We start from the raw sequence: 27,926 nt of genomic DNA, 5'->3' as shown, positions 1-27,926 counted from the left end.
CAGGGAAGGAGAAAAAGTAAATGGACAGGAAGAAATAGAGCATACTAAAACCTAGGTTTAAAAAGCTCTTTCAAAAGCAGCTAGAACTAAATAAACATTTCTGACTGGAAAGCAAAGAATACAGTAGACACCTAGAGAGTGATGGAGGGTTTCAAGGTCTTTGCTCTACCAAGGATCTGGCACCACCTTGATGCCAACTGTTACTTCTCACCCCATCAGTAGCTACTGGATCAACAGTGGGAAAATTGACTCCTGAGTCAGTGAGATCTTCACGGGAAGAAAGGAGAGTTGGAATTTAGCTAAGGGAGATATCCGAGCACGGGTGAGCTCACATCTGTCACACACGGTGCTTAACAGTGAGGAGACTGAGGAAAAATCTCTTATTCTAGTCAATTAGTCTTTGGTGAAGCCCAATCAAGGCAAAATCACAGATGATGCCCACTGGCTGAGGAGAGTCCCCATTAAGTCACACAAACAAGCTCAGCAGAACAGGTTAGATTTATCTAAAATCTTGGAAGCCTTGAAGGAAGAACTCCACACTGAAAGTGAGCAAGGAGAAAAATGGATCTGGGAAAGGGCAGCTGGGTGTGTAGGCTATGCTGTAAACCAGAGTGTAACGTTGTGGCATTGCTTGGAAGCTTCTAGGAGTTAAGCCAGGGGTGCCTGAGACATTCTGCTGCTGTAGCTCGTTTCTCTGGGATCAGCTCCAGCATAGGGAGTAAGAAGTCTGTGAATGCAGCTGCCTCATCTTGGGCCCACTCGTATTTTTCCACCAACACTTCAAAAAGGCCCCAGGGCTTCAGTTTGGTGATGTGCTTCAGATCACCTGAAAACCCAAGACAAATGGTTTAAGTGCAAGATACAGGAACAGAGCAGCTCAGTAAAATTGGCTAAACAGCTAAACATGACAGAGTGAACTCAGGGACTGTTCTAAGGGAACACAAACTGCTAGGGGCATGCTGAAGAGAGAAGTCAATTATATCAAACACCCTTTCCTATCTGCTTTAGAAGCCTCTTGTAGAAATGTACTTCCTCAAAGGGGTCTTTTTTCACCTCCTGCTATTTCAGATCCCCTATCAGCAAATACTAACTTCATTCAATCACCAATTATGCTGCTTGACATGACAGATAAACTGTGCCACTGACTCTGGGATACATGCAATGCATGGAACACTGTTTGAGAAAGCAATATACTACTAATAAAGAAGGGCTTGCTTTTACAAAAAGAATTATTAAACTAGGTCAAAACCTGTTTTTTTTGACTAAATACATTTCTGGGGTACTCAGGACTTTATGATAATGTCCTGTGCTCTGAGCAACATGGTTCATGATGCCAGGCATGCCAGAAATGGAGTCAAGCTGTCTAGAAAAGCCTTCAAAACTGACTTCCCACCTCTAGCTGACAGAGATCAGCTAAATAAAACCACATCAAATTTGACAAAACATCTACTGTGCTGTTTTTCTACCTGCTGCATTTGATCTACACCAAGATGCTGTAGGATGCTTTTAGGAGTAAGACAAGAGTGCCTTACATTTAGCTATAGTTTTACTGATAAAGCATTTCATGAAACAAAGGAAAGACTTAAAGATGCCATCTTTGCTGGCATCTATTTCTAACAGGCATTTCCAGCAAGACACTCCTGTGTATGTGGGCAAGGGCTGAGGGGATAAAGTGGTATTTGCTTTGTTTCCTTTTACCTTTTTTGGTGAAAAACTCCTTGGAATATTTTCCTGCCAAAATGAGCTTGCGAGGTATTTTCCCCAGAAGTTCTATGATCAATGCAATATGATCTGCATATGAAAAATAAAAAAAAACCCAAAAAGACAATGAGATTCATCCACACAAAACCTCTCTATGCTAGTTTCATGCTCTGGGATATAAGGATAAAGACACAGTCCCTTAAAACTTACTTTGGAGACCCACCTGAAACCAGGTTACACCAAACAACAACAAAGACAAGGAGCAAGGGGAAAACAAATAGGGCAATTTGAGGCACAGTCAGTTTAAGACACAAGGTAGAGAATCCAGCAGCAAGAGGAATGCAAAACACCAGAACAGGAGCACGGACTTCATTGCACAGTGTTTTACTGAAGAGGCTTGAGCACAGTGGCTGCTGATCTGGGTAAATAATCTTTTTGCAAGGAGCTTTTGCATTGCTGATTTGTAAGATGAGGCTCGTTTTGAAGAGGCAACCATTGGATTTCAAGTCCCACTTTAAAAAGGAAAAACTGAGACAAACAAACCTTCATCTCGTGAGTAATCTTCCCCAGAGTGAGGCTCGAACAGATAGTCCCCTGTTGCCAACTCAAAGGCCTAAACAAACAGAAACGAGCACATTAAATCACTTCAAAACACTGTAAGATGTGCTGCAGGTTGACTCTGCAAATCTCTGTGAGCCAGAAGCAAAGCAGTGGGAAAGAAAAAGTGCAAAACTGCAGTAACCAGCTATAATCCCAAATACTCCATTACAGCCTCGAATGAGCAGGGACTTTGCTTTAAAAACTGCATTAAAAGCATCACAGGCACACCTGGGATGAATTCTGGCCACCAGTTAACCACAAAGTTAAGGTATTTCACATGCTTAGCCTTTCTTCTTCCTCCTCAGAGTTCTGCAAAAATTAACACCACGTCCAAACTATAGTTTCTGGGGTTGGTTATTTTTAGTTTGCTTTGTTTTGCTTGGGTTTTTTTGGGATTATTCCCTCTCCCTAGCTTTCCCATGCTTTTCAAACAGTTAATCTCTGAACATCTGTCTGTAGAGATGAAAACACGTTTTAAATGAGAAAAACGTCTGCACTCATTTCACCTCACCACTCCTAAATTCTGTAACACATTCACTTGTACTCAGAACACTGCCCCTGACCTTCTTTATTCTCAGTTTTTTTAAGAACTGCTGGTGCCAAACAATGGAATCAGGCACACTGTGTAATTCAGGCCACATGCTCTGCAGAGAAAACATGACCCTTCTGCATTTTCTTTTACCACATTCATCAGAATCCCAGCTTGTTTTCCAAGACAGCAAAAATGTCAAATTTTCCAAGCTTAAATTATAAAACCCAAGCTTTGATTTGTTGAAGACACTGAAGAGGCACATGCAGTAACTGGCTTGACTGATTTTTTTCATTGTCATATTCTACATTTGCCAGCTGTAAAAGGAACAGCTTCGGCCTCATCTCAGCATTACTCAGACTAAACATCAATTCCAAACCTGTAGAGGATTATTAAAATTAGAAATTATACTGAAGGCACTTGTGAAACAGTGCAGCAGAAAGGCTTTTTTTTTTTTTAATATAAAAAGACATTGTGTTCAGAATTGCCTGGTTGTCCTGTTTTTTCCAGAAAACACAATGGCAAAGTAAAATCATATTTCAAATCTGCTGATGCTGGACAACAAAACCTTCAAAAGAAAAGCCACATGTGGAGAAAAAAAGATAAATTTACAACACAACTCCGGTGTGGAAACCTATTATTCAGCAAGTCTGGAAGTTGACTGAACACTTGTAAGGGATTTTTGCCAGTCCCTCAGCAGCTCAGAGACAGAGCACAGAGGAGGAATGTCCCCAGCTGGCAGAACTCACCATGCAGGCTGTGCTCCAGATGTCAGCAGGGGTGTTGTACCCTGACCCTATCAACACCTCCAGGGAGCGGTACTGCCTTGTCTGGATGTCTTCAGTGAAATGCTTGTGCTAAAGAGAAGAAATGTTTTACTAAACAGCTCAAGACTGCTTAGAAGAGGGAAATCAACAACCTGGAAGGCTGGAGTAGATGAAAGCTCATTACCATTACATTTCAGCTGCATTTTACATCCTCATTAACTATTTCCTTATATTCCTGTAAGTGCTGTTTAAATGCTGTAAATGAGATATTCCTCCTCAAGTGAAACAGTCCAGCAATTCAGAGGCAAGCAAGCCACAAAACCAGAATAAATGAAGACTCTGCAGCATCTCCTACCCAGTCCTGGCAGACAGGCCATGGTCCTGCTACCTTAAAGCAGATAAGCAACACCAATGTGAGAAATCACCTTGCCAGGCACTGCAAGCCTGACTGCAATTGTCACTTGAGACTCATCTCTCCCAACAGATCTGAAGTGATTTGCTATTTTAGAAGCCAAGTAAAAAGAGATATATCTTCTATTTGAAATGTCAAACATTTCAAAGAAGCACAGCACAACCATCAAAGAATAAAACTAGGGATTTTTATGGTGCGAGTCTCTTTCATGTGCTTGGGAAGGCACTGCAATGGTCTGACAAGCTACAGAACCAGCATGTCAGAGCAATTGTTTGCTACTTCGTAGGCTCTCCTGGAGACTGAGAAACTCCTTCAGCAGTTTCACACAGCAGATTTCTACACTCTGTGTGTGACATGGCTCACAGCCCTGTAAGAAGTAATCAAATGGCAATGAGGCACCCAAAGCATGGACTGAAATCTTGTGTTTAGAGAACCACTTGGGTCTCTGCTTCCCCTCTTTTTTCTGGCATAGTTTCAAACTGTCACTGCTTTCACAGCCAGGTTTAAGGATGTGTTTTACAGATTATTTTCCATCTTGGCAAACTGACTGAATCTGCAGCTTTAAAAAGTCAATGTGAAAAGACCAAACTTACCACCCAGCAGGCGTTTCCTAGGTCAGCTATCTTCACTTTGAGCTTATCTGCATTCTTGGGCTCAAGAGGATTAAGAAGGAAATTCCCAGCAGCTGATTTTCCTAGAGGCAATGTGTACAACAGCTGATTAAAGCTACATAGGCAGTGTCACCATCTGTCACCCAAATCCTATCAACCTCTCCCCAGCCAGGAAGTTTTTCTGATGGATCAGAACTGTTCCCTCCCTGATGCTTGGGTATAAAAATGAGCATCACTCTGCACTATCAACAGCATCATTAAGACCCAACTGGTGTCATTAAGCAGAAGGATAAATGAGCATATGCAACAGTGACTATTTCCCAGCATTTTTTGCACAGCCTGTCTGTATTAAAAAAGAAAAAAAAAACCAAAACCAAACCCTGTTGAAATAAGGGCATTGCCAGAAACAAAACAAACCTTACAACCCCCTTAAACCTTCCTAAATCTTTGAAGGAAGGGTCCCCATGTTACAGCATCTTTGTGAAATGTCCCTCACTCACTGCTGCAACACAATTACAAGAGCTAAAGGATATACTGGGAAAATTGAATGACACGATGGAGAGCAAAAGTATTAAGTCACTAAATGACACCCAGCTGTACCTCTGAACCAAAAATTTGGGAGAGTTTGAAGCTGTAAATTTGGGAGAGGTCTTTTGCTTGGGAGAAGCAAAAGATGTCAGTAATCCAGCAGAGGCATTCAGCAAAGTGCAGTTCAAGTTTCAAAATTTAAACTTCTCTTGTTGCTTTTCATCCATGTAACTCCCCTAGTGGTACGCTGGGCAAGAAAATGCTAGAATACTTTTTTTTTTTTAGTAAGTACAAATGGTAGTTTTACCCTCCTCCTCCAAGCAGATATATATCACCTGGCAAGGACACAAAGATGCAAAAATGGACAGTTTTACCAATTCATCTTTTTAACACATACACACCTGGAATGTGTTTGAAGACACAATTTTTCCACTCTGAAGAAAATCATATTTAAATTAAAAAAGCATTAAAGAAATTTGGTTTCTTTCCCTACCCTGTATAAGCTTTGTTTCAGGCTGCATTTTCTGGGAAAACATTTACCCATCTTGAATAATAGAGAGAAGTTACCTTTGCTCCATATTAAGAACCAAACTGTCAGAACACACTGAACATACCTACTCCTTAATTTAATAGCAAGTGACAATCTGCTAATGTGATTTTCATTAGCAGCACATGATTCTAAGGAGGAAATGTTCCTCCACTGAAAACCAAAGACATAGGTGTTTTTAAAAAGTAGGAATGTTTATGCACTCAAAAGTCAAAACTGAGGCACAACTACAACCAGCACCTACAAACAGCAAACATCTTGGAGTATGATAATCAGGTTAATTACTCCTGGCAGGAAAACTCTCAAACAGGTGGTTCTGATCACTTCAGCCTACAAAATGCTCATTGTAAAGAAATCTCCCACATCAAGGAGCCCTTTCTTACAAGGTTCCTCTTATACCTTTGTTGTCTGTCGGGCTGTTATTCTCATTCTCATCCTCTGAAGGGGTCTCTGTCCTGATGCTTTCCTGAAAATTGTTGATCTCCTGCTCGCTGAACGCCTGCTCTTGGTTGGGTATGGGCTGGCACACCATGGAATCCTCTGGGACCAAGGGCACAAACAAGTCCAACATTGCTTCCTGGGGCCTGATCTCTGAGTCACTGTTGTGCTGACTGTAATTACAGCCGTGCAAGTTCTCAGTCTTCTGTGTGTGAGGGTGGTTGCCACAGTCATTGGCGTTGTGGAGGTCGTCCTCGAGTCGCACAGACCCCTCGTTCCCAGAGTCTGTCAAGTCTGTCATCGGGATCACTCCGTTGCAGTTGATTTCTCCTGCACGCTTTTCCACGCTGCTTTCCATGAGATTAGATCCCTCCTGTCCAAGGGCTTGTGCTGCAAGAGGGGAAAATGAGAATGTAGAATGTGTCTGAATAAATAGCTGAGAGATGTTCAAGGGCAGCCTGAGGGGTAGGGAGTACTGTAAATGTAACTGAACACAGCCATTCCCTCAGATTGTAACAGGAGATTTCCCAGCCCCATCACAAGGACAGAAAGCAATGCAAACAGGTGAAATGACAGCAGCCACCTCTGCTAAAGGTACACCCTTCTCACACTCATGAAACAACATTGTCCATGCCACGTTGGCAATGCTTTAGGTCCACACCTGGCTTTTTGCTGGTATTTTCCTCTGATGGACTGACTTTTATGAGCATTTCCAAAGGGGTCTGAGCTTCTTCCTCCTCCTCAGGCTGTGTCTGCTCAGGGTTTGCTTCCTTCTCCATTTCCTCTATCTCCTGCATTCGCTTCTCCAACAACTCAGCCTGTCTTTTCTGCTTCTTTTTCAACTTCTTTTTCTTATTCTTTGACATTTTGTCAGCCTACGCAGAAGCAAGCAGAGAAATTTGACTTAACATTTTATACTTCAATCAATTTAAAATGCACCAAGGTTTAATTTACCTTAGAGCTGAGGAAACAGTCTGTGATGAAAATGATGGAGACAGCTCCTCTCCCAGATAAAAAGCAGCTATTCTGGGTTTTGAACCACTTGTCTATGGCCCTAGTCAGTACACTTTTGCCCTGACCTCAAAAACCTACATTATTCTCCAAGTGAGAGAGATCTCAGACTCCACAGAACACTCACATTCCCAACAGACCTTGAGGTCGCCACAAGAACTCCTTGTTCTGGTGATAAATGAGCTAATACCATTTACAAGTCCAAGACAACATTGAACCTGATGCCTATGCCAAACACAAATCACACTTCTTCCTTCTGATATGAGACTGCTCTCTCTTAATGCAGACTGGATTATGAAACAATGCAGGAGATGCTATCAGTAGATGCATACTTACAGGTGAAAGCTGTTACACTTACTGGTTTTGGCTGTGGTGCAGTGCTCACTGAAAGGGAAAGGAAGATCAGTAAATCAGTATGGCTATACTCAACAACTGCACCTGCATTCTGATGTTAAGGTGCATTTTTCCTAAGTGATGTGATAACAACATTTTAATAATATCAGCAAATGTGATTTTGAAGGCTCATTTCTCTACAAAAACACAACAAAAAAAAAAAAGATAAAACCATCAAATGAGCAAATGCATAATTCAAGTTTCAGACAGGAGACTTGCTTGACTGATATCAAAGACTTCCTGCCACGTAGCTTCATTTACTGCATGTATTATGCATCCTACCCAAATGAAAATGCAAATCAAAGCATTAAAATACCAAACTTCAGGGAGCTTCCCTAAGCTAAGCTATGCTGTGATCAGTTCAGCTCAGTGTTGGTGTTGTAAGACTATGACTGACAGAGCCTTCCAATACACACTGCAGTGGTTTTTGAAAAGTACACACAACTACAGATTTATATTTTGAGGAGGAACGCAAGAGAATTTGCCCTCAGATCTTTAAGGATGTTTGCATGTCAAGGAAGCTGGTTTTGTTAGAGTTTTCCAGGTTTCTGCAAACTGACAACAGGTAACTCATCTTATTGAAACTCTCATCAAATGCATTTCCAGCATCATGCAATGCAAGGTAATAAACTTTTGAAGGAAATGTGAGAATTCTGCCACATTTTTACACCAGTTCCGTATTGAGTGCATCAACATTGTGCTATAGAAGACTGACTTCACCAGTGCCAGATTAGCTGTTGTTAAAAGCAGGCTCCAGTGTGCATTTGTCCTCCCTCTTGTTTTCTGACACAAACTGCCTTCCCCATCATCTGAGTTACAAAGTATGACTATTTTCCCAATTTACACTCAGGTTTTCAAAGGTTACTTGCATTATTGTTCCACTGTACTCAGGAAGTTTACCTTAGTGATGATTTGGGGGTATGTGGGAGAAACAGCATCAATTTTCAGGGAAAAAAAAAGGGAAAAAAAAAATCACCTGCAGAGCCAGAAGGTGGGGGAGCCCCAGATCTCTGCCACTCTGTTGCCTCTGCAGCCAGCCTGCGAATGTACTGGTCATTCACACACAGCAGGATGTTCTCAGGCTTTATATCTGTGTGGATGATTCTACATTTTGTATGCAAGTAATCCAGACCCTGAAGAACCTGCAGGCAAGGGAGAAGGAAGTCAGCCATTATACAATCTAATTGAGAGCAAAGTGAAAATGCACAAGTGCCTAGGATGGCAAATGAAGCTGAAAGGGTTTGTGTGTTTGAGAATACTCCAGGTCAGAGCTGGTGTAATTACTGGTTATGGGCCAGTTCCACAATAACAGATTTGCATACAGATTTTAGCTACCATTTAAAAATACTCTATTTACCCTCATAACTAACCACAGGTGAAAACCCAATTTTAATACTCTACACTAAAATCACACTTTCCTCCTCCCCTGCACCTCCCATGCAGAAAGGTGTTTCTTCTTAGGCTACCACCCTGTAAGGAGAACCAGTTTCTCCTGCTCTTCCCATCATAGAGCACTGTGCTTACTGTGACAGCTTTAAAAAAATGCTTCACTTATGAGGAATGACTGAGGTAAGAAGAGGTTAAAAGCAAAAATCATCACAGTTTAAGTGTCAGAAAACAACTACCTGCAGCAGAGGAGGCTTGCAGTAGAGAAAAGAAGCACTGACCCAAGAATATTTTGTTGCATGAAGGACATACCACAGATTTTTCACTTTTGTTTCCTTGGATCTGAGAAAGATCAGTGAAAGATTTTTAACTGGGTCAAGAGGAAGAGTGCAGTCAGAACTGGAACTTACCTGTTTGATGATTTTTTTGACACAAGGGAGTGGAAGACCCTGATAATTTGACTTGATTATCCACTTCAGGAGATGATGCCCTAGAACTTCAAACACCATACAGATATCTGAAACTGAATCAAGGAAAAACCTGGACATCCAGACCCAAGCAGCCCCAAATTCTCAGGACTGAGGATCAAAAAAATCCAAACCAGTTGGGCACTTCATGTTAGAGAATCCTTATCTTTCTGATACAGCTTGGAAAAGCTGCCTTCCTCAACAGCATCATTTTATCCTACACAACAGTGCCATTACCTAAAATAAAATAAAATACAGAGGGATGGAGCTGCACAAAGGTCCCACTGCAGCAGTAGCAACCTCCTGCTTTGAGTGGGAGGCAGTTGCACAAATGTACATCAGTATTCACTGTAAGTTTTGGAACAGCCTACGCTTCTGCCCCAGGCAAAACTTGATGCCAGATCTCTCTGTACCAGCATTACCTGTAAAGATAATAAAATTTTCATTTCTTAAGTAATCTTCAGAGCAATAAAGTCACTTTCTCTGCCCTCCTTTGCCTCTTTACCAGCAAAATAAACTTTTGACAAGCCTGGATTTCAACTATATTTATATGATCTGCTTTTTAGCTCTAAGATCTCAACAGCTACAGTCACTCCAGTGACATATTCAGTACAGTGCCCCTGTTTTAGAAACCAAACTTCTATGAGTTTATTAGGCTTCTTTTCATCTACACTGGCAGAAAGTACACATTTCACAAGAATGGAAGAAATATAAGCTCAAATCAACAGTTACTCAGAAAAAAAAGCTAGAGAAAATGCATTATGGGTCTACTTTTTTATAATCTACAGCTCAATTCTCTCAAGCAGCCCAGCAATTCTCACAGAAATAAAATTTAACTTATCTTGAAGTGAAAACAAAGCACAAAAGTCCCACTTTCAAATTTTGAGGATCCATTATTACCACTTGCTACAAATCACTGCCTATGAGAAGGCTGCTCCCACAACTACAGGCCACTGTCAAAGCAACACACTGCAAACATCCTAACAATGCTGATAAATTACAAAGCAAGATGTTTCCATAACTAGATAACCAAGCTTATTTTCAAGTTATAGATGGCTCATTTGCTATTTTCAGCTACTGGTTTTAACATGCTGTGCAGCTGTACTGAAACAACAGGTTCTGAACAGGCTGCTTGCAAAATGGAGGGGTTGAGGTAGATGGGCTCTCCTACCTCGAAGGTACCTCTGACCCAGCCACTCGGTCCTGATTCACAAATTGGTGGCAGAACATTAAAAGCACAACCAAGCAGTGCTGACACAAATGACACCAGACTGAATCATCACTCTGGATCTCAGCTCAGCAGGCAGTTTGGAGGCAGATCCTCCTACAGCAGGTTTCCTTGGGCAGGGAAAGGGATGCCTGGGCATTGCTTGCCAAAGCAGGGCAGCTGCCCAAGAAACTCCCATCTTTTCAATTCTTGGCTTTTATTCCACAAAAGGATACGGGAACCATTCACTCCTGAAATCTTGAAGTCATCTAATAACTGAACAACTCTCTCTTTGCTTGGATCATCTGGATCACTGTTACGGACCTGCAGAGAAAGAAGTTATTTTGATGTCAGATCCACTGCACTATTTGGTTTCTACACAAATTCTTGATGATCTGGAAGTATCAAGCACGTGACAGATGTAAACTCCCCAAAATGGAAAAAAAAAAGAGTAAAATAAAATTGAGCCCAACTCAGGCACTCACCGATTTCAGCAATTTGATTTCATCCAGTGCTGTTTCTGTGTAGTGCTCGGCACTCTTCACCACCTTCATTGCCACAAATCTCCTCCCTCTGTGCACACATGGTAAGTAAATTGGGAGCTGTTAATGCTTACAGAAAGAACTTATTCTCCAGGAATCTCCCAATTCTTTTGCACGCCAGAGTTTATTTCACGCATCGTGGAAAAATAAGGTTTAAACACTCAAAGACTGCCTTTGAGTCTTTTTTTAGCAAAAGATTCATGTTAGTAATTTCTCAAAATATCAAATAATAGGTCAGAGACTGAACACAACTCTTCCCACAGATATACTTTGTCCTGTTGAGTCCCTCCCACACACTTGCGTGCACAATAACAAAAGAGACTCCTGTTCTAAGATGTGGACAGCTAATGCTTTGTGTTTTTATCTAAAAGTAAAAGGATGTTTTCTGCTCATGTTTGTGCATGCCTGGCAGGAACACCAGCTGGAACAGGAGCACTTACTGAATGTCCCAAGCCAGCCACACGGTGGAGAAATGACCCCATCCGAGCTTCCGAATCACATGGTAACGTCCATTGAAGAGATCTCCTATTTTCACAAGGTGGTAACCCCCTGGAAAAACACAAGAACCAGAGAACGGGAGTGGGGAACAAGCATCACAATCACTGCAGCACCACAAAATATTTCCCCAGTGAAAACACCTGAAGTCTGCTAGGCTGACTACCTTTGGAAAACACAGGTTGTGGTGGTAACAGAATCTTCCAGCTAAATATCAGCATTGCTTTTGTATGCTCTGACCCTAGAACGTGAAAGAGGCGCTGCAACCAAGATCCCAACAGTTCTCCCTGCAATTTTCCTGACTGGAAGGCACTCTGCCACTGAAAACAGGAAAGACTCCTCTGCACCCTTCGTATCTCTGAAGCTACTGACGATGCAGGGGGATTCCAACACAGAAGCAAAAATATGAAAAGCCAAAGATGGAACTGGCAGAAAACAGAACAAAGAGAACAAATTGTGATTTGGTGCTTTCATTTGCTCTATATTTTGTTTCTGCTCAGAGAAACAGGGGAAAGCTATTTCAAAAACAAATTTTTCTGAAGAATGGATATCAAGATAATGATCTGATCTTCAAAAGAAAACTGAAGAATATTAAAAGGTTTTGAAAGTGTCCCTTTTGCAATGAAATTAAAAAAAGAAGTAAATGCCTACTTTCTTTTATCAATATTGAAAGCCCTATGTTACAGAAGAAAAGTTAACAGCTTTAAATTTATGCATTAAAAACAGTTCTGCAACTCAAATCTTAACTGAAAGCAGAGGGAAACTTGGAGACCACCTTCTCCATTTCATGTTGGCTTGAAAAATGTTATTATCATCATGCAAAGTACTCTTAATGTAAGAGGGAGTCTATTTTCATTCTCTATGGGAAATGGAGGGGATTCCTTGATTGCATTGAAAATCATGCATCTGAAACAGGCAAGTGCTCACCTTTGCAGTAATCATTTGGATCCTCTTGCTCATCATCATCTGATCCCAGGATTTCCTCCTCTTGCTCTGGAAGATCACTCTCGGAATGAGCAGCAAGCCCCCGGTGCTGGGTGTCAGGTCTGAAAGAGATCACCCTGCATGTCACACACACAGAGATCAGAGATCACCCTGCATGTCACACACACAGAGATCAGAGATCACACTGCATGTCTGACACAGATCACACACAGAGATCAGAGATCACCCTGCATGTCACACACAGAGATCAGAGATCACCCTGCATGTCACACACACAGAGATCAGAGATCACCCTGCATGTCACACACACAGATCACCCTGCATGTCACACACACAGAGATCAGAGATCACCCTGCATGTCACACACAGAGATCAGAGATCACCCTGCATGTCACACACACACTGATCAGAGATCACCCTGCATGTCACACACACACTGATCAGAGATCACCCTGCATGTCACACACAGAGATCAGAGATCACCCTGCATGTCACACACAGAGATCAGAGATCACCCTGCATGTCACACACACAGAGATCACCCTGCATGTCACACACACAGATCACACTGCATGTCACACACACAGATCACACTGCATGTCACACACACAGATCACACTGCATGTCACACACAGAGATCAGAGATCACCCTGCATGTCACACACAGAGATCAGAGATCACCCTGCATGTCACACACAGAGATCAGAGATCACCCTGCATGTCACACACACAGAGATCAGAGATCACCCTGCATGTCACACACACAGATCACCCTGCATGTCACACACACACAGATCAGAGATCACCCTGCATGTCACACACACACGGATCACCCTGCATGTCACACACACAGATATCAGAGATCACCCTGCATGTCACACACACAGATCACACTGCACATCTCACAGAGAACACACAGCAGTGCTTTTATTCCTAAGCTAAAAGTAGACAGAAATAATTTTTGCATACTAGTGAGAAATTCACCTTAATGCCCTAGATCCACATTCATAGTGGAACCAAGCAAAGTCCAAACAAGATAAGATTTAAAAGCTTTGTGATCCCACCAAAATATTAGCCTCTCAACCCCTTCTCTGCCCTTCTCTAAAGCAGATTTGTATTTTATTTGTTATCCTAGGTAAAACTTGAAAATTTAAATATTGATTAATTTTATTTTAAAGACTAACATCAATTAGTTTTTATTCTTTTTTGGAAAAAAAAAGGTTAACCAGTGTTTTAGAACTTGTGGCCCTTTGTTCTTTTCACATTCAAGGTCAAATGAATATTTAAAAGTCTTTCTGCTTCTAACACTTTAGAACACTAGAGCCCCTAATCTTGACATTTATTTCTCCTATTCTCAAGGGGCAGGCTGCATTTTTAGTTCATCTCTTGACTCAAGATCCAAAGTTTATTACAGCTGTCTGAACTATGGAAAGTGGGAGGACACAGAGCAGATGTTCAGTAAACCCTCCTGAGAGCTTGTGATTGCAGAGGGATTGGAATCAGGCACTAAGGTGGTGGAGGTTTTTCACTCCCACATTCATAAATAGAAGTGTTCATTTTATGTGTTTAACTTTCCATCAAATGTGCTACTCTGAGCTCTTGTTTGTGAAGGCCATGTCAGCAAAGGCCACCTCCATGCTCTCATACACTCAGGCTGTGCTCCCCAAATAAAACATCTCCCATACCTCAGCTCTTTCATGGCATCACACTCACCACAGCCAAACAGCTCACGAAAGGCTAACACTAAAATCAGGTAATTTATTTACTTTACAAAGCATTACAGGGAACAATTAAATGCCTACAAAGATTCAAGATACCTCTGCACAAAGCAAACATTCATAATGAAAACAATGCCTACAGACCACTTGCTTTGGCCGGATTTAAGGGCAAAGTACACAAGATATCAACATTAAGTTTCCTCTCCTAAGAAGCACGAGATATTCCAAAAAGCTGGAGTTGTCCAAAGAAGTGGGCAGCACACTTCATCACAGCAGTGACACAAGCACAAGATAACGTTCTTTACAGAGCGTTCTGGGCAGTGAATTAGCGGAAGTTTCTTGTATTGAAGCTATTGTTGCAGGGAAGTAGCAGACAACACCAGGGCCTTCCAGCACCCTCTTTAAAATTCAGCTCATTTTGCTGCAAGAAGGAAGAACTGCCCACCCAGTGGCCATGCCAGCAACACAGGCAGGCCCTCAGATGCAGTTTTCACAACTTAGTCCTGAGCTGGACTCTTGAAAATCCTATCAGGGCCGTACTAACTCATCTTAGTCCATGGGAAAAATGTACTATTTTCATTTGGAATAGTTACACAGTAGAATGAATGTTCACCACTGACCTACTACACATGCACTCTGCTGAGACTTCACACATTAAACACACTGCTAACACGTTCAAACTACAGCCATCCTAAACATCATACAAAGGGAGAAATCTTGCGTTCCAATCTGATAATGACTAAATTTCACTTAAAATCCACAACTCAAGTTCATTTAAACAAGGAAGAGCTACAAAGATCATTCCAGGCACAGCCCACCACCAGACATTCACTTTCAGTCTGCTGTCAGTGAGTCCTGCTGATTTTTTTAAATTCAGGAACAGCTTAGTGGTCTCAAACCATAAACCAAAGACTGCCAAGCTAATGAGACTTCTATTAAGAACCCTGCAGCTTGATCCAGCCCTGAGATATTTAGTATTTAGACTTCTTAGTCACTGAATTATAAGTCAGGGATAGGAAGAAAGAAATCTGCAGTAGGGGGTGCAGGAAGTCTTAGAGGTCAAAAAGCTTCTTTAAAATTGCTGCATTCCGTTGGGGACAATTGAGATACAAATAAAGTCACACATTATCCCCAAATTAAGAGCATGCAGCAAAGGCAAGAGATGGCCATAGACAGAATGGCTGAAGGGGAGATTAGATGCTCACAGACAACAAATCCTATAGACAGGGTAAAGAGAACAGGAGCTGGACAGAAAGATTTCTAAGCCAGGAACCTCACACATATCATGAGTAGTAAAGAGCAATTCTCCCCAGTGCAGTTTTGGGATTTTCACTTTTTTAACTGCACAGGATGTAAGGGATTAAAAAGGACTCTAAAGGAAATTCCCCTGAAGTGGCAGTGATGCAGACAGGCACATCACGCCATTCTGCAGTCCCAGTGCTTCTCAATAACAGCGATTCCATGCATCGAGGAAGAAGTTACTGGAAGCACTAAAGCCCATTCTCCTGGAAGCTTTCTGTGCCCCTCCTAAGGGGCTGACTAATCCTGCTGCTGGCAGTCTCACACACGACACGCCCTGGAGTCTGCAGCTGAGTCTTTCATGGGGATCCAAAAGCATTTCACTTCTACATTACAGTCTATGATACCAACTAATGTAAGAAAGCTGAATTCAGGTCACACACATCTCTACAGTGCTATTTCCTTTATGAAATCACCTCCAAAATACACCTCATTCTTTTGCCTTCCTGTGAAAATTTGTTTGATGTTATTACACACCACCCTGTTCTTCCCCTGAAATGACCATGTCAGCCAAAGACAGAGATTAAGAGAGAATTATTCACTGCAGAACATGTATTAATACCTAAGAAAAAAATATATACAAAAGCACAAGCCTCGTCTGTCTGCTTTGCTCACAAAGACCGTACTCTAAAAGGCACAAAAGGCTGTTAAAGACAGCAGAAAAATCCAAGCCCAGTATTTAGAGATGACAGCTGAAACAGCTGTTGTCAAAATTGCAAAATGCAGATAAAGTATATAAAAATCCCATACTAAATGATTGTTTACACATTAAAAACCAAGTGTTCTAGGGTATTTTTTTCTTTTATAGCCACCTCTGATCTACAGAAGCACACCGTGATCACCTTTTCCTTTTGCTCTCTCATTGTGCTAATTAATCATCAGAATGAACTGGATCTGCAGGGTCTCTCTACAACTACATAGCAATATTTTACTGAAGAAAAACAATGTGGAACAGAAAAGCTAAGGCAAAATGCTAGGTCTTCTATGGAATTCGTGTGAATCCACATCTAGAGAGACCCTCCCAAAAGTCCTTATTCCCTGAAGAGCTGCAAATTCTCGAGACAAAATTAGAGAGGGGAACCTACCTGCAAGAAGCACGGCCTCCCATGGATAAAGACACTCCTGAAGACAGCCCAATAGTTTTCGAAAAAGCCATCAAAAGTCAGACACCACAGTGCTGGGGAAGGAGGGGGACATCAGCAGCAGGCAGAGGGGCTGGCTCTCCTCAAATGCAGCACAGCTTTGTGCAAGAGTGAAGGAGAAGAGGGATTTGCCTCCAGCACCCAGCTGCAGCTGCCCAGCACTGCATTGCAGGTGAAGGGCCGTGCAGCAAGGCTGGGGCTTGCTCTCAGCTGATCTTCCTGCAAATTCAGTCATGTCAGGGGGGTGATCATAAAGATTCATCCCCTCCTCTTGATGTCTACGCGCCTCTTCTTCCCTCTAATGAAATTAGAAATTCAGGCAGATACTTTGTTTCATCTTCCTGAACCAGCCGGTTTTATTTGCCTATTCAATAGCCCAGTGGATTCAAAGCTGGGATGAAGACAAGGATCATGGTAATTGTCGACAGAGCAACCCCTTTGATAGAGGAATTCCAGCACAATCACTCAGCAGGGAAAGAGCATTCAAAGGAAAAATAAATTTTCTGATGCAATTCTGCACCTCCCCTTCCAGAGTTACAAGAAAAACTTATCCTTTATGCTTAAAATGACAAAACAAGCAGAAGGAGTCAAATCTTCTTTAAAAAGCTGGACTGAGTATTTTTCACAGCAGCGGGTACTTAACATCATCTTCCAACAATGTACAATTCCCAGTCATTTCCTGAGCCTGTTTATCCTGCTGGTTTATGTAAGTGACAGGGGAAACAAGTCACCAACACTGTGACACAGCAAGTAACAACTTAGAGATTTCTCTCCTAGGGAGCACTTTATTAGTGTAAGACACTGATGCTGCCCCTGCAAGCAAGAGGTTTAAAGAATTGTCTTCATCCAGTTGTATGTCTTGAAATATTTTCACCTTAAAAGCTCACAGAAGTCTGAATATGCTTTTAGTTTAGCATTGCCAAACCTCTTCATATTAGAAAAGGAACTAAAAACATTCAAAATTTTCCACTGTAGACAAGATTTTGCTCCCGGTTCACTGAAGATATCACCCAACCCCTGCAATGCACAGCAGGGATGGTGAAGTTATTTGCAAGAACTAAGATTTGAGTCACTCACTTGCTCCTTACAGAAGGTGTTAGAGCAATTTGGAAAAACACTGTGGAATTCTCTTGCCAGTTTTCAGTGGAATCACTTATCTGGTCCACACACAAAAAGTAAGGCAAAAAATGATTAAGAAATATCAGCCACACAATGTGGGTTCTTACAGATTTGCAGAGAAGGAAGGGTACCCTCTATAAATTACCAGACACACAGCCAAGTCTCCACACTCAACTTCACCATCAACCTCTGAACGTCTTCTTTACTCCAATAACTTACATTAAAAAAAAACCACTTGAAAGGAGGTGTTTGGTTTTCCTATTCAAGAGCATTAAGAGTGACTTCCAAACTCTGCTATGGACAGAAAAGATTATTCCTTGTCCCTAAAACAGCAGAAATACTGTCCATGCTACCTAACTACTTGCCTTGAATAGATACAAAAGCAGACTCCTTCCACCCTCAAGCAAGGAAGGCAATTTACATTTAGGCCGAATCACTTTTATCACACCCATCATCCTTAAATACATACTAACAAAAAAAGATATTCTCCTTACTCCTCTCTCTGTGTCTGCCTCTCCCTTGAAATTTGCAAAGATGACGCCCAACTGCAGGAAACTGAAGGGAAATATTTTCCTAATTTTAAGTAGCCTCCAACACAGTCTTTATAAGCTGTGTCACCCCTTATTGGTGAGCTCTAATTACACACACGAAACGCCCCCCAGCAAAACTCAGTTCAGTGAACGCAGGAATGACGAACCCAGCTCCCACTGGAGCTTTATCTGCTCCTAGCAGGCACCAGATAAAGGCACTGCAAACACTCCAGGACTCTTCTTTCCACCTTTACCATCCAGCCAATGATTTGCTGGGCTCCACAACCCAGCAGGATCTCACCTAAGGATTCTGTGTTTTCATTTGAGAAGAAGCTCCATATGGCACGGTGAAAAGCCAGGAACTAAAAATCCCTCTCCCATTTCCACATCTGTGCATGGAGACAATGTCTCTTTAAGGAAGAATGCTTGCAGGCTGCATCTCATTTCTATTTCCTAGTGCGCCTGTAATTTCATGTTAAGGCACATCTAGTGAGAATGAGCGCTCACACGAAGATCTGCTGGCAAAGCTCATGCTCAATGAATATGGTAACTGACTACGCACAACTTTGATCATTTCAGACCTGGATTCATGCTGAAAGTGTTTTCCTGCCCATATGGAGCCGGCCTTTCTGCTCAAGAAATCCCAACTATTTTGGGGAGAATTATAAATCATCGATGGTGGGGGACTTATGAGTGTACAATCCATGTTATTTTGTGATTATTGCAACTCGATCACTGTTGCATCCCTAGTTTTCTGAATAAATAACTGGTGTTTTCTGCCAGTAGGGCAAATCCACAATACTTGCTGCTATAGAGCACCCATCCCAGAGCTGCAGGAACACCACTGTCAAGAACTTAGAAGACTGGAGATGGTCAAACATGTAGTTTTTAAATACCAGTACTCAGAGGCACCAAGACATATTTTTGATTAGCAGATCTGTGGGAGCTCAGTTTGAAGATAAGTACTGGCTTTCACATAAGAAAAGTATTAAAACACAAATAACAGGCAATCAAGTTTCCTTCTTCCCATCCCCACTCCTCCACACAAGCACATAACAAGCTGTTTGTCAAACTGTCTGCTAGTCCAGCTATCACACACCAAGGGATTTCTATGGAAACCAGCAAATTTCAGCTGTGTCCTGTCATGGTTTGATAATCACTTCTGTATTTGAATGAAAAAAATCCCAAGGGCAATGGAAATTACAGGTATCTTACCTTCAGAATTCCAAGAACCTCTGCCTGCTCTCCTTCTACAGGAGAGTGTTAGGATAAATGCATGCTCTACTTCGCTGATATAAAATGAAACTTTTAAGACAGAGAGGAGTGAAAGAAATAGGATCATCTTGAATTTGCAGAAAATTAAGGACGTGATTGACATTCCTATAAAAATATATATTCATTTCAAAAATATATATTTGTTTCCTATTAAAAAAGCCCATACATGGAATCATAATTATGATTTACAAGGTGTTTCTGTAAATCATCAGTTTAGACTGGTCTCGTCTAAACCAAGCAAACAGTAACATGAACTACTGGATGATGAAAAAATAAGTAACTTTCCAGTTTCTTTTAACCTTTCCAAATATTTTTTGTTCTGTTTTTAATGATATTAGGTTTATAGGTAAACTTAAAACAGCTGTAATTCATTTTTAAAATGAAAGATATTTTGAATTGTTTTTACTTCCTTCAGAACATTCTCTGCATTTTTATATAATAATTCAGAACACTAAACTGTACCTTTTAAAATCATTGTTTCATGCTTTTTACTGCAAGTGTAAAGAAAAAATATTTTACAGAAAAAAATTGTATGTGTTATCTAAACTATCATGGAACATCAGATATTAAAAGCACATTGCATGTGGTTTCAAGTATAGATTTTATGGAAAGTCATGAAACAACCCAGTTAAGCCTATTTTAGAAGATTTAACTAGAGCAGCTTTGTGTTTAAATAGAATAAATGTTGTGGAACTGTACCTAAAGTTAGAGGCTGACACTGAGTTCGCTTAATTGCACAGCATAAAGCACATGCAAGTTTCTTTAATTTCTGAGATACAATCTAATAAACTTATGGTACCAGAGAAAAGAGTTGAAGCATAAGTTGAAGTGTAAGAATATAAGCACAGCATTTGATAAATAACATGGCTCTGCACTCAAATCAAGCTTAGTGGCAAAATCAAGAGCTAGCTGGCAGTGCATTTAACCTGTCCTGAACATGTGGTTAAAAAAAGATTTACAAAAAACCCCTAACATGCCAGCTCTGAAAGTTATCATTCAGCAACCTCAAAATCTACACAGAAATGAGCCTTCCCAGCTGCCCTGTGGCCTCTGTTGGCAGAATCAGTATTGCTGGTCTGCAGCTACAGAAAGAAAAAAAAATAACATGTATAGAAGTAGACAATGGATTATTCATACAGAAATTAGAGAAGGGGGAGAGCATTTCAAAAATTATCCTAATGCTACCTTCAAGGAATACCAGGGACACATATGGAATAGCATGGAGCCATAATGCACGTCTCCCAAATACTTTGGTTAAGGCTCCGCACTCTTCAAAAGCCCCATCTCAAAACCTCTTGGCTGAAGGCAACAAGAAAAAAATACTTTAAATCCCTGTGATGTGTCTGAGGAAGTGGCTGAGAAAGCATTACTCTAGGCCTAAAGAAAAAAACCCTCCTACTCCCACCCCTAAAGCTTTAGCCTTACTATCTTTGGTCCTAGGCACCTTCAAGTAAAAAACATCCTGACTTCAGCAGAGATTTTACAGAAATAAGCAGCATTTTATGGAGAATACAGAACCAGCTCTAGGACTGGCATCACCTTTCTGTAGAAAGGAATCCATGAGCAGCACTGAACATGGCACTTAGTGCAGCCTGCTGAAAGCCATTGTTTAGTATTTACTCGAGTTCTTCTAATTTCTACATCTGCCTCCAAAAGTTCCCCACACATAAAGACTCGTGACATTCCTGCGGTGAGAGAGAAGCCACACGAGAGCATCAAAAGTTAGACAACGAAGTAAACAACACATCACGGCATTCTTTCGACGAGAAAAAAAAAATCTCAGGAGGAAAGAGAGTCAGGAGGGGGGAGAGAGTCGAGAGAAGCTGGTTCCTAAAGCCGGCAGTTGCTGAAGGGCCCCGGGGACTGCAGAGAGGGGACGCTGCCATCTCCCTCCAGGAGACAGCCCGCGGCCAAGGGGAGCCGGCGAGGGCACACCACCACCCGCAGCTCCGTCCCTCAGCACCGCCGCCACTGCACGGCCGGCTGTCGGGGAGAAGCAGGGAAGGCAGAGCCTGCCGGTCCCCGTCCAGCCCAAGGAGCCGCGGCCGGACCCGGCGAGGGGAGGCGGCCAGCGCTGGGCGGCAAAGCGGCCGCCCCGGGCCACGCCGGCTCCGCTCTGCCCGAAACGTGCGCTCGGTTAGCTCCGGTTAAAAACCTGCCCGGGCCCGGGGGCTCGCACGTTCCCCTGCCCCGAGCGCCCTCCGGGCCGCCGGGCCCGGCAGCCCCTTCCCCGCGGGGAGGGCCAGGGGAACAAAGAGGCGGCGGTGCCGGCGGGAGATACCGCCTGAAGGGAGCCGCGGCCGCACTCACTTCCTCTGGGCCTTGTCCTTCTTGGCTTTGGTCCGCTTCTTCCGGGCCTGCAGCGCCAGCACTGAGGGAGAGAAGGAGAGAGAGGCGTGAAGGGCGGCGGGCCCTGCGGGGGCCCCGCGGGGCGATGGAGGCCGCGCCGCGCTCACCTTTCCGCTCCATGGCCGCCACCGCCGGCGGCCCCGGGCGCCTGCGCCGCGCCCGCCGGGCTGGGCACGCGCGGCTCGGCCGCCTCAGCCGCGCGGAGCCGCCGCCTCCCGGCCCGGAGCCGCCCCTGCCCCGCCCGCCCTGCGCGGCTCTGGCTGCGGCTCCGGCAGCGGCGGCGGCTCCGGCAGCAGCGGCGGCTCCGGCAGCGGCGGCTGCAGCAGCGGCGGCTCCGGCGGCGGTGGCTCCGGCAGCGGCGGCTCCGGCGGCGGTGGCTCCGGCAGCGGCGGCTCCGGCAGCGGCGGCTCCGGCGGCGGTGCGGGCGGGGCGCACGCGCGGGGCTGTGCGGGAGCCGCCCCGAGCCGAACGGCGGCGGGCCGTGGTGCCGGTAGTGCCGCGGGGCGCGCTCCGCGCTCCGTTCGGCGCCCGCCGCCGCTCGGGGCGTGCGCTGGCCTCCCGCGCCCCTGCCCCCGGAACGCGAACGCCGGCCCTTTTCCCTGTGAAACAAAACTCAACACCCCAGGTTTCTGATGCCAGTTTGCTTAGGACTGTCAGGGCAGCGCAGGTTTGAGGTGGGGGCAGGTTGGGTCTGGGACATATCCTCGTCCGTTCGGATATTTTGCAGGCAGCCGGCCACTCAGGGCCACAGCCCCTGGAGACAAAGACCGGCCCTTTTCCCTGGGAAAGAAAAGTGGCCAGCCCAGGTTCCTGATGTCAGTTTGTAGGGTTCCCTTGGGACTGTCAGGGCAGCACAGGTTCGAGATGGTGGCAGGATGGGTCTGGGACATATCCTCGTCCGTTCGGAATTTCAGGAGGTGGTCATGATCATATGCATGTCTGGAGATCTGTTTATGTGGTTCAGTGCAGTGGGAGAGCAGCCTGGGTTTCTGCAGCAAGCCCTGCCAGGAAAGCATCGTGTCATCCCACCAGCTGGGAAGAACATTTAAAACATGCAAAACAACTCATCTTGTTGCAACTACGTCAGGTAAGAACTTCAGGCTGCTAACAAAAAATGCTAGATAGGCCTTTAAACTCTGACTTCTATGGATTTTTAGAGGAATAGGTGGAATATTTGGCTATAAAGCAGGTGCTTTGTCACATCACAGCCCATGTCCAGGGATTTGTGCTTGGCTGAAGACAGAAGCCTTGCGTCTGTATGTGGAGCAACATTATGGCACTGCACACCTGTATGGGGAAAAAGATCAGGACTGACTGGACTTCCTCTTGGCAGGGTATTTGTTTTGCAGCATGAATACCCATGACTTGCATGCTGACATCCTGATGTCTGGTTTGTCCCCTGGTGCTAAACTCTGCAGTCATTGTGGTAGGAAGGGAAGATTTGAACTTTGCTGAACAAGAAAAAAAAAAAACCAAAAACTCTTTAAGTTTTCAGTGGAGATCTTTCATGGTGCCAATAGCTAGGAGCCCATTTCATCTTAAATCAAGGCTGCCATAGGAGAGCCAATAGAATCTGGAAATGAGGGCTATGCTTTTCATGGGTTTTACATTACTCATTTTGAACAGAGCTGAGAGAAGCTTGGCGTGAAGCCACTGTCCAGAACAATGTAGGGAAGCATATGTGGTTTGAGAATTACTCAATACCATTTGGGCCTTCTGTTTTTCCTGTCTTTCAGTCCAAGAAGATCCAGGATTCAGTTTCCTCTGCAGTTAAGAGACTCTACACAGTCTTCTTGAAAATCCAAGTTCATATCTGGATACAACTCTTAGCCAAGGGTGGCCAGACTGTCAAGGTGGTCAAATGCAGTTCCCATAACAAGGTGACACCACCTGAGCAGCGAGAGGGCCCTGCTGGCATGGGGGCAAAGGACAGCCCAAATCCCCAGCCCTCGAGGAACTGGGCTCACAGGGGCTGCTGGAGGTGACAGCCCCGAGCTGCGTTCCCAGGCCAGCCTCACCTCAGAGGGGGCTCCTGGGGAAACAGTCACCTCCTGTCTGGGGGCTGCTCCCAACCCTCCTGCATTAAAGGGAGATGGGTGAGTATTTAGTGTCACCTTCATTCTTTGAAGCTTTTTCTGTGGGGGAAGAGTCTGAAAGGTCAATATCCTTACATTAGATTATTATGTGCAATGCCAAGGTAAGGGAGTTAAACAAGTGGTTTCATGAGCAGCAGAAGTAATGAACCCTGCTTTCCTGCAGATGTGGGGGGGGGGGGGGGGGTTTCTTCTCCTTCTTGCCTCCTTCAGGTGCAGGACCCCAGCACAGGATGATTATCCAAGACTGGGTTCTTTCCCTAGGTGGGGCAACTTCTGGAATATTTTACTCAGAACAATTGCTTTTCCTGGAACTTTCAGCCACCTGCCCTATTCAAACTTGGCTGAGACAGCCACCAAGCTTAAAAATTATTGCAGAATACTGACAGAAAAGGCATGTGCATAAGCTCCAGTTCTTCAGGAAATCAAGCTCTGTCCTTCACTTCCCCCATCATCCCAAAGACAGCTGGTGCACTAGCTCTGGAAATAAAAAACTTGGAGCTTTTGCCCTCCGCTGGCAGGGTTCTCACTCTGTCAGAGAAATAAAAATAACAACAACAACAAAGTCATTCCCTGCTGCAAAACTCAGCAGGATGCCTTTCTAGCTTGCACACAAAGATGTCTTTGCCCAAACAGGAACACAGGACTCAAAGCAACAAACTGGATTATTGATCCATTACATTTGTGAAAAAATGGAGAATTCAAAGGAGGACCTGCCCAGCCCCATTTCCTCAACTCCACGACAATATTTAAGTTACTGGCAGGATAATTTAACGTGAAGGCTTAAACCTCAAGCCGAATATTCTACCTTCTGCTGTTCAGCTGGACTTCAGCAAACTGTTCTGCAGTGGATTCTACCTTGCCCAACTTCACGCCTGTCCAAAGCAGCCACCTCTGTCTCTGCAGTGCTCTTGTGTGACCTCCTGCGCCCACCAGGGTTTGCTCTGTTTGCTCTCTGCAGGCTCAGGTGTTATCCCAGAGCTGGCACACACCATCAGTCCCAGGTAGGCACCTCTGTGCCCTTGCATTCCACTCAGATTAATCACAAATACTCGGTGTGCTGTTCACATGATAGCCTATCTCTGGAGAAGCCCAGAGCACTGGATACATCAATTGCTTGACCTAATTAACACTGCAGAAAAAGAGGGGATGGTATTTTGATTCCTCCTGTTCTGACCTAGAAGAAAACCACATAAACACTGCATCTGGGAAGCAAAAATGAACAAACCTATCCCACCTCCCCAAACCCAGACAAATGTTTCCTGTATTAAATTATTTAGTGAGTGGGTTAAATCAGGACTTGACCTATATGATTTATTTCCCATGTATGTGTTTGAATCAGAATTTCCAGTAGCTGAACTCTGACTAACCCCACCACCCAGTGCTCCTTCTTCCCCCTTTTAATTCCCTGGCAATGTTGCTGATTTTTTTTTTTTTTTTAATTTACAAACTAAATATAAGTGAGGCTTCTGGCATCCCTGAACTGTGAACGGCGACTGTGGGGATTCACATTAACATTCCAGAGCTTTGTCCCTTTCCAAAATTTCACTGTCAAGGGTGGCTCTGCTGACAAGTGGATGCAAAATGGAGAACAGAGAAAACACATGAAACAGGGAAGTGGCAAAGGAACGGGGAAAAATCATCAGGAAGCAAGGGAGACATTTTTCTTAAACAATGAGCTGGAGGAAGAAATAAGAGATTTTCTTATTAAACAATGCAATGATAAAGTTTCCAATAATATTAGCAAAACTTATTTTATTGCATCAGGTAATTTTGGGTGGACAGACTCTTAACTCTACATCACATGTCATAGTTATATACCATTCAACTCTTGCCATCAAGTGATTTTGTTTCTCCGACTCCAGAATTTCATCCAGTCTCCTTCTGACATTTTTTTAAGATATAAAAAGACAGAGGCGGAACAGAAGGCTTTTGCACAATGTAAAGGATCTCACTATTACAGAAAGTAACCTTGTTGACAAGTCTTCATGGTACTGAGAACTAGAAAACACAACAGCAACTCAAGCTACAGCTCTGTTTGCCTGCATTTATCACCAGAAAATTCCTTTACAGCAGTGTAAGTTGGACGAGACCCATAGTTTTAGGCTTCAGTACCACGCATGGCTAAGCTGATGAAAGAACTGGTTATCCAGAAAGAGAAGGCTGGCTCCCCTGCTTTCTTTTCCCAGTGTGGTCCTGTCCCTTTTGGCAGCAGCATGCTGATAGATTAGCTCACCACACCTTGCAGAACCTCACCCAGTGGCTCAGTCTTGAGTCTCAAGCCCTGTCACGGTCTCAAAACAACAGTTCAGGTTTCAGTACACACTGAAACAAAGCCCAGATAAATGATGAATAAGAGATTCTGTGTTTACTTTCATAGGAGGACTTAGCAGAGCAGAAAAAGCCATAACCACTGAGAGTCCAGACTAGATCCAAAACGAGATTCAGAAAGAAAACTGCAATATTCATAGTCAAACCAAACTAAAACAAAGAAACAAAAGCACAATCACTGAGACCTGTTTCTTCTGATACCACAGCAGGAACTCCAGCATTATATTTACTGTCTTGTACACATACACATGCCCCAGCCACTCCAAACCACAGAGAGAGCGAGGTGTGTCTGACATCCTTGAGCACACTCACCCTTTTCAAGGCTATGTCATACAAGCAAAACTAACAGGAAGCAAAAGAGTTTGCAAATTAAAGGTGTTAGAACCCTGACACAGCAAGTAGTTACTCTATAGGTGCAAGCAGTGGTAGCTTTTAAGTGTTTACTCCTGTGGGCTTCAATGACTTACAGCACCATAGGACAGGGTGTCAACTTTGTGTAGAGAAAGAGAAGGGGTTTGACGTGGGAAGCCAAATGTTTTAAAAGCAAGCTTCCATAACCCATTCAGAATGTGTATATCTTGCTAACAACTCACCTTTCTAAAGCTTGAGATGAAAAGCTAAGTGGCCTTGAACACAAATCCCTAACATTAATTATTTTCTGTGATATTCTGTACTTGTTACCTGCAGACACCATGGGTTCCACCCCAAAATTAGCTTAACCTGCTGCACTTAATGACTTGAGACTTACGCATGCCCTTGAAAGCAAACACATCTGTGTCTTTGATATTGCAAGGCCTTTTGAGAAGTACTGAGAAGCAGCTTATTCTCAGAAAACACAGAGAACGATCATGACACTGGGAAACCTGTGCAGTGCGAGCCTGGCTCTCCCCAACACCCCCGCAAGGGAACAAGACATCCCCGAGAAGTTTACAGAACAATCCACACCAGCGTGCAAGGCTTCAGGCGCACTAGGCCTGCGACGCACCCTGGCACGCTGTACCTCACCCCGCGCCGCCCTAGCTAAGCTTTCCTATCTATTTTCCTTTTCTTTTTACTTTCGGAGCCGCTCCAGGAGAAGCGCGGCGCCGGCCGAGGGGAAGGCGGGACGCGCCGGGCGCCGCGCCGCCCTCAGCGCCGCTCTCGCGAGAGGCCGCCGCGCGGGCTCCATATTGGGGCATCTGCGCCCGCGGCCCCGGCGAGCCCCGAGGCGGCGCCGGGCTGTGCCGGCAGCGGGCTCCGCGCTCGGGGCCAGCGGGGCCAGCGGGGCCAGCGGGGCCGGTGCTGTGCGGCGTGTACGAGGTCGGAGCGCCGCTCGGGGCGGTGGCTGCGGTGTCGCCTGCGCCGTTCCCACCTGCGGCGGGAGCGTGTCCCCGCCCCGCACGCCGGCGCCCCCGCCTCGCTCGCCGCTGGCCGCACGACCGCCGGCCGCGCCTCACGGGGCCGTCCCGCCCCTCGTGGCACTGCCCGGGCGGGGAGAGGCAGAGGGAGGGA

General features: G+C 44.2%; 1 protein-coding gene across 2 annotated transcripts; it reads right to left on the bottom strand.

Moving 5' to 3' along the window:
• Positions 1–480: 480 nt before the first annotated feature.
• SRPK1 (SRSF protein kinase 1) lies at positions 481–22,271 on the bottom strand. Of its 2 annotated transcripts, XM_068173214.1 has the most exons (16): positions 22,119–22,271; positions 21,973–22,033; positions 12,562–12,680; positions 11,580–11,688; positions 11,083–11,170; positions 10,834–10,921; positions 9,334–9,440; positions 8,514–8,679; positions 7,503–7,528; positions 6,795–7,008; positions 6,095–6,523; positions 4,603–4,703; positions 3,580–3,687; positions 2,245–2,314; positions 1,699–1,791; positions 481–826 (listed from the first exon to the last, which is right to left on the bottom strand). In XM_068173214.1, exons 1-16 carry the CDS (start codon positions 22,129–22,131, stop codon positions 642–644), a joined length of 1,977 nt encoding a protein of 658 aa, XP_068029315.1. In that variant the 5' UTR covers positions 22,132–22,271; the 3' UTR covers positions 481–641. The 2 variants fall into 2 exon arrangements, with proteins under 2 accessions (XP_068029315.1, XP_068029316.1); XM_068173215.1 differs by lacking the exons at positions 21,973–22,033; positions 22,119–22,271 and adding an exon at positions 16,682–16,858.
• Between the last annotated feature and the right edge of the window lie 5,655 nt (positions 22,272–27,926).

This window comes from Anomalospiza imberbis, chromosome 26 (assembly GCF_031753505.1).
Source record: "Anomalospiza imberbis isolate Cuckoo-Finch-1a 21T00152 chromosome 26, ASM3175350v1, whole genome shotgun sequence".
Classification (NCBI taxonomy): Eukaryota; Metazoa; Chordata; class Aves; order Passeriformes; family Viduidae; genus Anomalospiza; species Anomalospiza imberbis.
Note: the sequence above shows the minus strand (reverse complement) of the source record. Positions and strands in the feature narration are given on the sequence as shown.